This window comes from Sardina pilchardus, chromosome 5 (genome assembly GCF_963854185.1).
Source record: "Sardina pilchardus chromosome 5, fSarPil1.1, whole genome shotgun sequence".
NCBI lineage: Eukaryota > Metazoa > Chordata > Actinopteri > Clupeiformes > Clupeidae > Sardina > Sardina pilchardus.
This window is the reverse complement of record NC_084998.1, coordinates 12,515,254-12,529,599: the sequence shown is the minus strand read 5'-3', so window position 1 is coordinate 12,529,599 and position 14,346 is coordinate 12,515,254. Positions and strand designations below refer to the sequence as shown.

The 14,346-nt window shown below is 44.2% G+C and overlaps 1 protein-coding gene across 1 annotated transcript in view; it reads left to right on the top strand.

Annotated features, from left to right (window-relative positions):
• Window positions 1-885: 885 nt before the first annotated feature.
• The window catches only part of sptbn4a (spectrin, beta, non-erythrocytic 4a), a 39,286-nt gene continuing 25,825 nt past the window's right edge, over window positions 886-14,346 (top strand). The window contains exon 1 of the mRNA XM_062535857.1: window positions 886-1,061. Coding sequence (XP_062391841.1) covers window positions 939-1,061 — 123 coding nt within the window. The 5' untranslated portion in view covers window positions 886-938. The remainder of the gene's footprint in view (window positions 1,062-14,346) is intronic.

Below are 14,346 nucleotides of genomic sequence, written 5' to 3'. Positions count from 1 at the left end.
CTTTGTCATTGTGATCCCCCCCCTCTCCTCTCCCTCCATTATCATTACTTTTACATTCTCTCCATCCTTCCCATCCACCCTCCCTTTATCTCTCCCTCCCTCCATCCCTCTCTTCCCTTCTCTACCCACCGCTCTGCCTCTCTATCTCGCTGCATTGGGTTGTTTTCGTGGGGACGGTCGCCGTGCCGATACTGCAGCACCCTGGACTGCAGGGGCCCAGCCTGCAACCAGGAGGACATGAGGACCCTGGGGTGCCCAAGCCCCTGAGCTGCCCCCACTGCTGAGGTGCCTTTCTGATTTGGGAGGTGGGGAGGGAGGGGGATGGATTTCTAGATTTTTTACATCTCAGTATTTGTGCGGGTGTGTGAGAGAGAGGGAGTTGATAGGTGTGTATGTGTGCGTGCACGATGAGTTTGAACTGTATATCTATGTGCCGAAGGTGAGGAGGAGCATCGTGTGGTATTTGTCTTTATGGGTATTCTTAAATAGATGTATGTGTAGTATGTGTGTGTTGTGTGAGAGAGAGAGAGAGAGACCGCGTTTGCATGTGAAGTGTGTTTACATACAAAAATAGATGCTCGCAGACAGGTAGGATTGCAAGGGTGACACGATGAGGAATTCGACGGAGGCGGGCGGGCGGGCGGGTGGGCGGCTGGCTTGCTTCGCTCGGCGAGATGGACGTGGGCCGACCATCCTCATTCTGCCTCCACGTCTGATCATTCTGTTTGTGTCCCTCTCCCACCCGTAGCGGAGCGGTGCAGAGCAGAGAGCGTGAGCGCCAGAAGGAGGAGGCGGCGGCGGCGGAGGAGGCGAGGCGAGGAGGAGGAGGAGGCGGAGGAGAGGAGAGGACGAGAGGAGGAGGAGGAGGAGGAGAGGAGGGCCGCAGGGGCACCTCAGGTTGGGGTCTGGTGGGAAGGAGCCACGGCAGGAGCGAGACCATGCTCATGGCGCGGGACGGCGCGCGAGACGAGGCCCAGAAGCTGCACCGCAAGTGGATGAAGCACCAGGCCTTCATGGCTGAGCTGGCGCGCAACAAAGAGTGGCTGGCCAAGATCGAGCAGGTGACTCAACCGCTCTGTGGGGTACGCGGGGGGGAGGGGGGTGGAGGGGAGGGGAGGGGGGCGCTGGTTGCTGACGGCATAGCGGGGCAGTTAGTGGGGTGGACGGGGGTACAGCATGGCATAGGGGTCAGGTGGAGGGGAGACCTGGGGTGCAAGGGGAAGGGCAAGGGGGTGCAGGTGCAGCAAAGGTGATGTTGGTGAACCAGGTAAACAGGACCTAGAGGTGGAAGGACACTCCAGATGTGTGATGGGGTGGCTTGGAATTCTAACAACCTTAACCCTTCTTGGAGGTGACATTGCTCCAGTGGTTCTGTTGGCTTTTTGTGGGAGAAAGAGACTTGATCATGACCCACTCGGATGGAGAGACCCAAGAGGATAAGGTTAGACAGAGAGGAGTACGGTGGCTGATGGAGGACAGTTCTGTTATCTCTCCTGACTGAGGAATGTGTAGGGGTCATTGGGATGATGGAGGAGGTGTTCTTGCTTTAGTAATATGAGTCCACTTGCTGTAGATAGGGGAGAGGACAGGTGAGAATATCAGTATAATATTGTTCCTGGATGAGGTGACTGTTATCACAGACTTTATGATCATCATGACATGGTGCTGTCCTACTTGTAGTGACGAATATATGGAGTCTTTTCCCCCTTTTTTCAGCATGATGAGTTTTGGCAAGGGCTGTGTTTGCTGAGTTCTCCACGAATGAGAAAGCTGGTCATCCATGGATGTTTGTGTTCTACCGTTGAAATGGTCCTGTGTAGCTCACGGCAGATGGGTTGCTGTGTTTTTTGGAAGCATTTGCTCTTTTTTTCTCCATTTTATGTGACACCATCGCCCTTGGTTCCTCTCATGCTCTCACACTACAGAAACTCATAGAATGACTGTATGCAGTCTTTGGTTGGTGGGAGCAGATTATCTGCAGCACAGCCGGCAAAATGGAAAAAATGACATAGCATCAATCTGATTTGGAATATCGTGTGTGTGAGTGGTTTTCTGCACATGTGTGCTGTGTATGTGCATGTGTGTGTCTATGTGCTGGTGTGTGTGTGTGCTGGTACATGTGTCTGTGCGTGTGTGTGCCTGTGTGTGTGTGTGTGCACTCTCAGCAGTGTGTGGTGCAGTCATGCTTCAGAATTGCCGGTGACAGTATTTTTTCCCTCGATAAGACAGACGGCTAAACCTGCAGTGAGTGAGTGTGTGTATGCGTGTGTGCGTGCGTGTATGTGTGTGTGCGTGTGTGCGTGTGTGTCAGTGTGTGTGTGTGCGCGCTGCTCAGAGCCGTGACGTTTGGTGCTGTGTTGTTAGCCTAGCATCCGTGTGCACTGCGCTGCTAGCGCAGGACGGACGCTGCCTCCCGCTCGCGTCCCAGCCCCCAGGACCCGCCGTCCGCGCGTTCTCTCCCCCTGTAATGTGATCACGGTGCAGCATCATGCGTGCTGGGGCTGTGTGATTCGCGTGAGGTGGTGGTGGAGGTGGTGGTGGTGGTGGTGGAGCAGGAGGAGGAGGAGGAGGAGGAGGAAAGGACGCTCTCAGAAGCTAACTGGGAGAGCAATATGGCAGCTTACTGCAGATATTTCATCAGTCTGTTCACACACACACACAGGCCCAGATAACACCGGGTTTCCCCTACAGACACACCACGATTCTGGCGAGGTGTTAGAGGGTGGATGGGTTTAAATACTGTGTGTGTGTGTGTGTGTGTGTGTGTGTGTGTGTGTGCGAATCTGTCTCGGTGTGTCATGATTATTTTAATAGCAGGGTGTTTTGGGCGAGGGGAGTCTCTGTTCGAACAGTATTTGGTGCATCACTGTTACCGTTCTATTCAGACCTGATGTTTTAGGTCAGAATTCTCAGCATACTATCGAGCTGGTTTTTGGGGGGACATCTTTTTTGAAACGACTCGATGCAGCGAAACAGCATCATCGTATGCTCACATCATGCTAGTGACTCATTTGCTCTCCTTATGTTGTCATACCGGTACAGTTTGATGTTTTACAGCTGAGGCGGATGGACCTACACATAGCCTATGTTTGTAGAAATATGTGGCATTTGGGCATGGCTAACTGGCAGGGGACTGTATCAGCTGTGACAAATGTTTCCGGCCATCCGAACGTTGAATTTACTGGATGGCAGTGAGGTCAGATGTGATAATGTGCATGGTGCAAATTCAAAGAGGCAGCTCAGAAGTATGTATATGCTGAAAAATGGAGGAGGACCTGTGTTTTAAGTACATTTTCATGTCTTTGTCGTACATTTTAAACAATCACAATCTCCTGCAGACACCAGGAAGGATTTTTACTCATTTATTGTCAAACAAAGCCATTTAGTAAAATAATGTTCGTCTTCCACATAAAACGAATGTGGATACAGTGTTATTTCATTTAGTTACAAAACAGTTACATACAGTTGCAGAATTTTTTTCATCATATCCACTGATGTGGTGGTATTCTATCAGAGAGCCTTTTTCTAGTGGTTATATTACATTCAGGCACACAAAATCATTATCTTACCATGTGATGATTGTTGTATTATTATATATTATAGTAATATATTGGGTTATAATTAGCATGGACTGAATATGACCGATGACAAGTAATAATCAGGTTTCTTTAAATGATTGACCCTGTCAGGTGAATCCATCTACAATTTATACATGCATAACCACATCATATCCTACACGATGAAACGTCATGTTTGTCAGATTCACTCAGCAGTGGTCCTTGTCCAAAGTAATCTGATAGGTGACAGTTTCGGATGATAAGCATTTTCTCAGCCATTTTTATCCGCTGTTTTGTATGCTCTCTCCATGATTATGATATGCTTACATTACCTGTACTGTATGTCTGGCTCAGGCTTGGGAGACTTGGGAGACAGAAATAGTTCAACCTTCAGCATAACAGTATTGATATTAGCTCTTGAAATACACAAAATGTTAAAACAGAGAGCTGCACAACTGGATTATTTTTCATTGTAAGGCAAAGCAGGCCAAGGCCTAAAGTACATCCATTTTGAGATGGTAATTATTAGTGCTTTACATAAACATTCACAAAAGCGATGTAAAGAATATTTGATATCGGAATAATCTCAGAATAATATCGGAAGACATAATCTGAGGTATCAGTGGTGTGTCAGAATGTTTAAGTGAATGTTCACAGAATAACAGTAAGACACAGAGAACACTGCCACAAATTGGAATATTCTGTGTCAAACGTGGCTGATGTTGGTTTGAGAGAGCCCATCTTTGTTACCTAATGTCTGTCAGTGTCATCATGTTGTTGCTGGTACCGTATTCCAGTCTTGGCTGTGTTGCCAAAAACATTATTGGGTTTTTGCCGCTGTTAAGTGATCGAGAAACTACTACCATTTTGTACCATTTCGAACGCTATCTCTTAGTTACGCTGGCTCTAGCGCAGGGTTGCTTTGGGGAAACACAGCCCTGAAGAATTGCTGTGACTTGACAGTTGTGCTTGCTTTAGCTGCTATCTCTCCCTGGCTGGCTCTGGCTGGGGACTGTTGATCTCTGTTGCTGAGCATACACAAAATTAGGTTTTATCTGTCAGCAGGGCCGTCAGTGGCCAGGTCGCTGCTGGCACGCCACCCTGCCTTGTTATTTACCGTCCCTCTTTATCTGTTGTGCATCATTTAGAAGGGTTGTTTGAGAAAAGAATTGCAGGGTGAAATCCTCCTGCGTTAAAAATACAATATTGGGCTGGTCAACAGAATGCTTTTCTCTTGTCATCACATATACGCCTGTTGTCATTTTGTTAGAGCTAGCAACATACAGTGGCACCTTCAGTTATCATCGATTAGCTAGGTAATAATAATGTGTCTGTTGCATATTGCTGAAATCTTCCTGTAAATATACAGTATATTATTATATTTCTGTGTGGGGTGACATTACAGCCTCGTTTGGCTCGGCAGTGATAATCAGAGTTCAACTTTCATGCCCATCCACATACAGTAGAGATCTGTGTCCCCCAAGTTAGAAGAACAGAAAGACCAGATGACTGTGCTGCAGCCATCATGCTGAACTACTCAGAGCTGGTGCAAATCACCTGTATTTACACCCCAGTCAGTGCTGTTTCAGTATCAGTGCAGTCTGGCCATAGAGATGCAGATCCATACAGTACTTAATCCTCCATTTTGTTCCCCAGAAGCAACATTGTTGATTGGCTGGAATAGTATAACAGCAAAAAGTGCATTGAGTGCACACGTTGGATGGACAGGTGGAAAAAACATGTGAACATTTCTATGAATTCTACCATTCAAATTATACTTCAGGACCTTTAAAGCAGCTGATTGTCAGTCTCAGCTTCCCCGGATCGGATGCTGGCCTATTCCACCATATGAAGGCCTGATCTGTCCAGCAGAGAGCTTTTCTCTATACTGGACTGACTAAAGTCAAACATCACTGACTGAAATGCGGATCCATGCCACATTGACGCTAGATTTGTTCCAAATTCAGCAGCTACAACCCTTGGTGGATGTGTTGGACTGCAGGCAAATGCACAAGGGCTGGTGATGCCTCCTGACACTGTCCGTGTGGTTCTGTATATGTACCCTATGTACAGGGTTTGCGTGTTTGTAACACCAAATTATTAAATTGTCCAATCCGACAGTCCTACCATAAGATATCCCTGACTATATCAACAAGCATTACACATTGTATATTGTCCATCAGTTAGACATTTCTAGTGTCAAAATAACAGTTACTGGTTGTTAGAAACCGTTTTTTAGCTGGCTTCCAATGGCCATGTCCTAAATCTATGATTTACTGGCTTGAGTCAGGCAAAAATCAGTTTGTCAGACATTTCCTTTCAAAAGCTTAGATTGTCATGTCATGTGGTCTAACCCCAGTTTGAGACATGAACCCTGTAATGCCTTCTTCACTTAACTGATTAAACAGTCTTGCAGCCATCACAATCTGTTGAACTTTTCATGACACAGCCAACAGAGTGCCCATATTTCCAGGAAGACAGGCAGAGATAGCCCGTTACTTTGTGCATCAAACATTCTCAGTCTCATGGCAGTTAGTAAGAACTGCTAATACCATACACAGTGTCCAGTGAAACACCAGCAAAGTCACTGTCATTAGTTCAGTCAGGAGGAGTCTAATCTCTCATACTCGGCCTTAACATGTCTGCCACCATTACAATGAGTATCACAACTGGTGAATCACTGAATGCTGAATGCTGAATGTTATGGTTATTGACACCAGAATCTCTATAAGTGAAGTATCTTTCCTTACATGGCTCTTGACATATTTTGGGGTGACTGTTTGAGATTTGGATTTGGATTTGTTTGGCTCTAATCAGGCTTATGATAGTGGCCAGTTGTTATGCTTTTTGTTGATAGTTGGTAAAATGTACTATAAACTATATTCATGGCATACTTTTGACTTCTTGTGAAATGGATGATATGGTTATTGTGTACACTGACAATAAAATAAACATCCTCTAAGCCCTTTTTCACTGGACCCTTTACCCGTGTCAGGCCATCGGATACATATTTGAAGCCCTAGGTGAAAAGGCAGGATGCAGTGCAGCCTTTAACCACTCTTTTTGTGTGTATTGCCTAGAAGGAACGTTTGCTTTCAGTGACTGTGCTTGTACTTGTTACACTCTTGGAAACAGGGACCTTAATGGATTATTTAAAAACTTGAAGGTTCTACATCAAACGTTTCCTCCATGCTATGTGAACAAAAAGCAGTCCTTCCAGCCTTATATGGGCTCCTTGCAGTGCAGGGCTTCAGTGCATCTGACAGTAGAAGAACCTTCTAGAATCTTGTTCATTCTTTTTTTACATATCTTTTTGTAGATACAGTACACATCTGCAACATTGCTGCAGGTTTAATACACCCTTTTCCAAGATTGAACCGTCTGAGAGTGGAGACTACTGATGACACAGGGTCACTAGCACAATCAAGACAATGGTCCATGGTTTCATTGATGGCCAATGCTGTGGGCAGTATGCAAAGTCCTGCCTGAGGTTAATTGAACCAATTGACCATTTTTTGCTAATCTGGTAGCATGAGCAGGATCCTGAGAGCAAACATGGATGTGTCCATGCAGAGACGTAATATTTCCATGGAGAAATGACTTCCTTCATAGCAACACCTTTTCTGTGAAACATATAGATAGATAGATAGATAGATAGATAGATAGATACTTTATTCATCCCAAAGAAAGTGTAGGCATGCAGTAGCTTATACTGTATGACTCATGTATAACAGATATAGACAGTCTATCCACCAAATTCCTGCGTCCAGGCCACTTCTGTAAATAATTCCATGTCAAGCAGACTTCCTGCACAAGAACCTCCTCTCCACGGGTATAAACCTCTCCGTTTGTGATGGGAAATTTGTTGGTTAAATGATTGTGAGTGACTGATAGAGGATGACTTCATTCCAATATTATCCACTAATCACTCAACACATTTATGCTTGATTGCACTCAGTGCATCAGTAAAATGACCAAATGCAGGTATCACCACCCCTTCTCACTGCACAGTAACTCCTGCGTGAAGCCTGTTTGTGGGGTGTCTTGCACTATGAAATTAGGCCTTGAATCTGCACTGTCCAAGTTGCTAATTTTTTTTCTCTGCGGAATTTCGTCCCTTCTTTGTGTGGACTATGTCAGCACACACTGGCGTGACTTCATGAGCTGATAGATGTGGTGTTGGAGTAGGGAACCCTGATGCAAGTTGATACACTGTAATGCAACTGGTTCTGGGGTGAGATTTGGGCCAGAGACACTCCCGAATCAGTTGAGTATCATGGGAGTCCATGAGAGTGAAACTGCTGGCCAACTGTCATTGTCCACTAAGACACCACAAACACGCTGGGTTCTCTGCAGGATAACAGCTGAAGTGTTTCTGAACCATTTCACAGGGTGACATTTGGACTATGCGTAACACTTCCATGTATATTGGTGTTAATAAGCCTATAGGTCCATGGCATATGAAGAAAACATATATAACAGAAATGATATGGACAGTGGACACATCTTCATATAGATGTCTTAGACTGAACTAGATTGAATGCAGAATATTAAATATGAATGGATAATCAGGCTCCTATTTGTGGAAAATGAAATGTGAACGCTCCTTTCTGTGGCCACCACAATATAAACAGACACAATGTTACTCCCTACAGTGTATACTATGTACAGTACAGCACATAGCTTTGCAAGACAAATGTTTTTGTAGTCATATCAATCAAAAGTGACAGGAAGTATTGATTTCACAGAAATGGTCAATCTTTGAACAGAGGACAAAAATAGATCTCTGCAGCCAACTAACTGACTAAAGGAATAGTCATGTTCATAAACAAAAGATGACGGTCCACTACATTCTCCAGAGATCGTTTCTCCTGTCCTGATTTCTATTATTTTGAGATTGTTTATAACACATACTACATGTGAGTAGGGTGATGCCTCTCTATTCAGTCTCTCTGCTCGGCCTGAAAATTGACCTTTGACCTCAATGTTTCTAGAATTATCCTCCAGCAACTGACCGCCTATCAGATGCTGGAATATTGAGTTATGGCCCCAGTGATCTACTGCCCCGAGCAGAGCACGATCAGTTGTTGTTTTATGACCCACGGTTCTAGAACAAGTGGAGAGCCATCTTAGGACAAAGCTGCTCAAAGAAAGTAAAAGGTTCTCTGGTCCAGATAAAAAAATATTGATATTTTACTACACAGATGTAGCCCTTCTTATAGATAGCTCTGTAGAACCAGTGGACTTGTGTTACTGATGTACTGGTTTCTAGGCCTTACATGAGAGGTCTACAGTGTGATTTATTTACAGTTGTTTTTAATACCGGAATTAGGACACTTCATATAAAAGTCTGACTTTTCCCATTATTTTGATCTCAAAAGTGAGCTCTTCCAAGTTCCAGTATAATAAAAATAGAAACACACAATATGTTTCTGATGCATTAAAAGGTTACGGCACAGGACCTGTGCTCTGCTGTGCTCCGTTATCATCTCTTCCCTAAGCAGAGGTGAACGTCCCAAGAGCCTATCACAGTGGTTGTCACTGACAGAGCGGTGAGATGCCAGAGATTCAGAGGTCTGTCAGCCAGTTCATCCTCCATCTTGTTCCATTCCCCTGAATATTTAATTCACTGAAAATACAGCTAGACTGCAGCTGCTAGACATAATACTTGTCAAGATAATGCCCAATTAAGAATTATTTGGTATAATCTACAAAGGCAAAATCAAGGTTTTGAACTATTTTAGGGATAAAGAATAATCTAAGGTACTCACTTTATACTAAGTATGTCAGTCCTACACACAAGTGTAAATAAATCACACTGTAGACTCTCATGTAAGGACACTTTATAAAGGTATTATTGTTAACTGCAAAACTAACACCTACATTATACAAAAACACAAATATTTTCCTAAAGCTAATCATGAGTCTGAGTAAATACTCTATCAAAAGTACATTGAGCCTGATGACATTTACTGTTCATAAAAAGGGGACAGCATATTTTATCTGAACACTAAGTTCCACTAGCCCTTTCTCATTTTTCAATTCCTGTTCTGGAGTTTGGAGCTCTTGTTGTAGCATAACTCCTTTAAAGAGAAACTATGCAGGATTGGCGATTTCATCTCCGGCTTTGGTTTCGCTTTTTATGCTTGCATATCTCTCTGCAGAGCTTCCCCTACAGCTTTAGCGTGTATATTTAGACATATATAGGCTATATACAGTATATATTTATAAATTGCAAGCGTGGTTCTTCTTGTTCCTTACGCGTTTCAGACTTCCAGATGTAAACAAGGAGCGATCGCCTCCTAGACAAACTGCAAGCCTGCATTAGCGGATAGGGACACTGGGGGCGGGGGGAAATATTGCTGTTTTCGATAACACTAGTCAATCAAGCAAAACAACGATTCTTAAGCGATTTTACGACTATGAAAATGTTGCATAGGGTCTCTTTAATTTCAATATTCTAATGCGATCCTCGGTGCTGGAGGGCTAAAATGTATGTCCTCTCCACCCCCCCCCCCCCCCCCCTGCAGAGCCACCTTGGGTTCTGGTTAGCTATTGATTTGGTATTAATGTAATGTATTGGTGTAAACAGACTCTAGGGAAAGCACAGTTGCTTCATGCTGGCTGCAAACCTGCTGTCAGTCCAGGGGGGGAGAGAGAGAGAGAGAGAGAGAGAGAGAGAGAGAGAGAGAGAGAGGGACTAAGAGTGTACCCACTCTTGCTTGTGTGTTTAGATTAACATTAATAGCCAACTAGCTGTAGCTAGGTGAAGTTTTATTTCATTATGCTTATTTGGTTGATGTGGAGTAAGAGTGCTTTAAGCATTCATGCTGTTCAAAACGCTTGACATCCGACATTATGAAAAGCACTAGCCACTGCTGCAAATACACTGTAATGTGAAAGCACACGCACCTTATCTAGGGTGACCAGACGTCCCCGGTTTCAGGGGACAGTCCCCGTTTTTGGTTGTCTGTCCCCGGGAAAATACAGAAAAATGACCTATGTCCCCGTTTTTTGAAGATAAAACGTCCAGACCATTTCAACCAGATTGATAGTCAAACTGAAAATGTCCCCGTTTTTCCACATTTTGGGGATTATGTCCCCAGTTTTGGTCTTGGTCATCTGGTCACCTTAACCGTATCCCTGACATGTGTGTATTGAGTCAAATGTTGACACTCATTTGTGTTTACATGACCTGTCCCACTCCAAACCATCTGTAACTAAGCAAGTGTAGCCTACTTAGCAAGTATATCAGGGTTAGTTTACATGCCGTAACAGAAGTAGCACAGACATTATGCACATTGTGATCAGGGAGGCTTCCTTCACAAGCTGTGATGTTTCCAGGTAGCCAGCTTAGCGGTCTAACATATTATTGTCTACTTGAATATATCATATGTACGTTTGAAGGGATGAATTTAGGTTAGGTTGTTTATTTTGATGGAACTTGTGAAATGATGCTAAATTCCCACTAATCCACTACTTCACTTATGTTGTGGGAAAGCCTAAGAACAATCTTTGAGTAAAAATGCTGTTGTTCTGAAGTCTGTTGGCTGTTTGTTACCCCTACTAGGTTAGCTAGCGAGCTCTCTCACTTGAGTTAAAACCCCTCACTGCCCCTTTAAGGCTCCGTTGATAGTGTAGCTCCCCTGCCCTCCCCTCCAGAGCTCAAGGTGTCCTTAAGGCAGGAGGGAGCTTGGAGAGAGGTGCACCATCCTCAAGCTGCATTCGGTGAATTAGCTCATTGCCATGCCTTATCTTCAGTTTGCTATAGAACCCGGGCTGCTATTGTGTGGGTAATTGCAACGGAGAAATGATGGTCACCAGTGGTTCTTCAGGGCTGACTCTAGTGCTTCTCAAGGGCTGGGTGTCTCTAGAGCCCTTACAGTGTTACACATACACACACACACATACACACACATACGTACAGTATATATGCACACACGCACACAGATTCACAGACACACACCAGGGCAGAGAGGCAGGTATCCACGGAAACGCAATTTAATGAGGCCCGTTACCTGAGAGACCGTAGAAACGATGACACTGCGTCCCGCTGTGATTGGAGAACTCTGTGTCCTTTTGGAAGGGTTCCTGACCTCCCTTCCTCCGCCCCCTCCCCTCCTCCCCTCCTCCCACCTCGCCTTTCAACCGCCGCTGTCCTTACTCAGCACAGGGAGCGGGGCTAGCAGCCACTGCAGTGACTGACAGGGCGGCTCGGCCAATCAGAGACCACGGCCATGTCCTTTCAGTCTGACCTTGCTTATCAACCGTGTGAGAGGAGGGACAGTTCCATTCTTGGAAGCCATCGAGCACATGTTTACACCGTTGTGTTGACACATGCAGTGCCTACAGACCACACAGACTTAGATTCAGACAGTTTGGATTAAGGATTAAAAATACATTATGTGGTTATATTTATATTCTGTACATGTGTACTGTGTACACTAACACACACACTAAATATATGGTATTAACCATTCAGATGTATTAAGATCTGTGAGACTCGCCAGTTTTTTGACTGATTAATTATATATTAAGTTATATATTAAGTATATCAAGTGAAGTATATTAAGTACTTTTGGCTATTACTTGATATAGATTATGTAGCTTGTCTGTGGTGTTTTGGATGTGTACAAGTATGTACATTGATTCATTTATACCTTTCTGTAGTACTCTGTTGAATTTAATGTGACTGAATTTGATACGCGGTATATCTCTGTCAGTACATCCATCTTTCTTCCCATTTAACAACACTCAAAACACCATTCAGAATGCTGCTGGGAGTCTCTTGACAGTCGTTATTTGTTGTTCTGCCTTGAATGTGTTGATAAGAGAGAACACCGTAGAGCAGCAAGAGCAAATAACACAGGTCACAGCATTTGTTCCACAAACGAGCAACAAAGGCAACATACCTTGAAAATCCCGAGTTCTCGCAAGAGCACAATTTGAATTTTCTCAGCTAGTCAATCAAGCAATCAGTAATGATGCTCATTGCTCATGCTGTTGGAGCCGAGCTGCACCAATCACATCGGTGTATCTGATATAGGCGGGCCAGAGGCGAGCTAAACCGAGATGATAGCGCTGCTACATCGAAGTCCAGAATCACATACACATTGGTCGTAGTGTTATCCAGTTGCGTGCCGTGATATTTTCAAATGCATGCCTGGTGCCGCCCCTCAAGTTGGGCTATTTTCATTACTCATAGCCAGACCCTAAATCTTTTTAGATTTGGGTCTGGATTTCCAGGCTAAAGGAAACAGGCAAACTCCATGTAAATTGATCGAGGAATGAAACTAGATATGTCTATATTGCCAGATATAAATTAGATTGATGCCACTTGTCATTCATAACAGTTCTTTTGGGGCAGCCGTGGTGTACTGGTTAGCGCATCAGGCTTGTAACCGGAGGGTTGCCGGTTCGATCCCCGACCAGTCCACCACGGCTGAAGTGCCCTTGAGCAAGGCACCTAACCCCTCACTGCTCCCCGAGCGCCGCTGGTTGGGCAGGCAGCTCACTGCTCTGGGTTGTGTGATTCACCTCACTGTGTGTTCACTGTGTGCTGTGTGTTCACTAATTCGGTTAAATTGGGTTAAATGCAGAGAACTGAATTTCCCTCACGGGATCAAAAAAGTATATATTCTATTCTTATTCTATTCTTTTTTATTATCATACTAAGTGCAGGGTTTATGGTTCCATCCTCAGAAGACAAACACAATCATAAAACTCTCATCTAACACCCAATGTGCTGTCAAATGCAAACAGAGATCACCAGAAAGCACAAGCTCTTTGCCTAATATCTAGCAACTGAATACGACGCTGTATATTTTGATGTTAAAAATCCACTCAAAATTCTCATGGTTACCCAATCCACCACCACAGAGGAATTGCATTTGTGTTGTATGCATTGGCGCAAAATGCCACATGACCTCTTGATGTGTCCCAGTTTCGTTTGAAGGTTCTGTTTGGCACCAAGCCCTTGGCAGGGCCATCCATGACCCATTTCATGTACCTGCTAATTTTGGGTCCAGGTAGTGACTTCAGGCTTCACATGTCACTTTTAGGGACAGGGTGTCAATGAGCAGATGGTATGTAGGAAGACCAACCGATTAATATAGCACAATATTGACGTTTTGAGGATACTGATTACAGTGACACAACTGTGTTGCTCTTCCTTACCACAGCACGGCTACAGAAATAATGAGCAGGCAAAGGAGCTGTCTCATGAATCCTTAAACTAACCTGAGTGAGAAATGTTTGTAAACTGTTTGTTGAAGGCGAGTAAAGGTTTTTGAATCTTGGAATACCCTTTTAACGGGAACAGAGGGTATTTTGGTACTGAAACCTAGCAGGTAACGGTAGTTAGTGAAGGACATACTGTAATCAATGTTATGCTCTCTAATGCAAAAGCCGTGGATGGGGTGTGTGCCTGCATGCGTGCGTGTGTGCGTATTAGCTTGTCATTTGCCAGATGTGTTTTTACACTTAATTTAAGTCATGTTTAGCAGACACAGAAAACACTTTTAATGATGAAGTAGAAATGTTTGTTAGGCCCTTTTAATAATAATCAAAAAAATGCATGAAAAATCTGTTGGATGGAATTCCATAGCCGTTGTCCAAAAACCGCTATTAGAAGCTGACGAATTACTAAGCGGTTTTTAGGTGCCCCAAAGCATTAACCTTAATGCATAGCCACTTATTAAACATATGATGGCACACACAGTCTCTCTCGCTCTCTCTCTCTCTCTCTCTCTCTCTCACCCACACAAGCACACACACACACACACACACA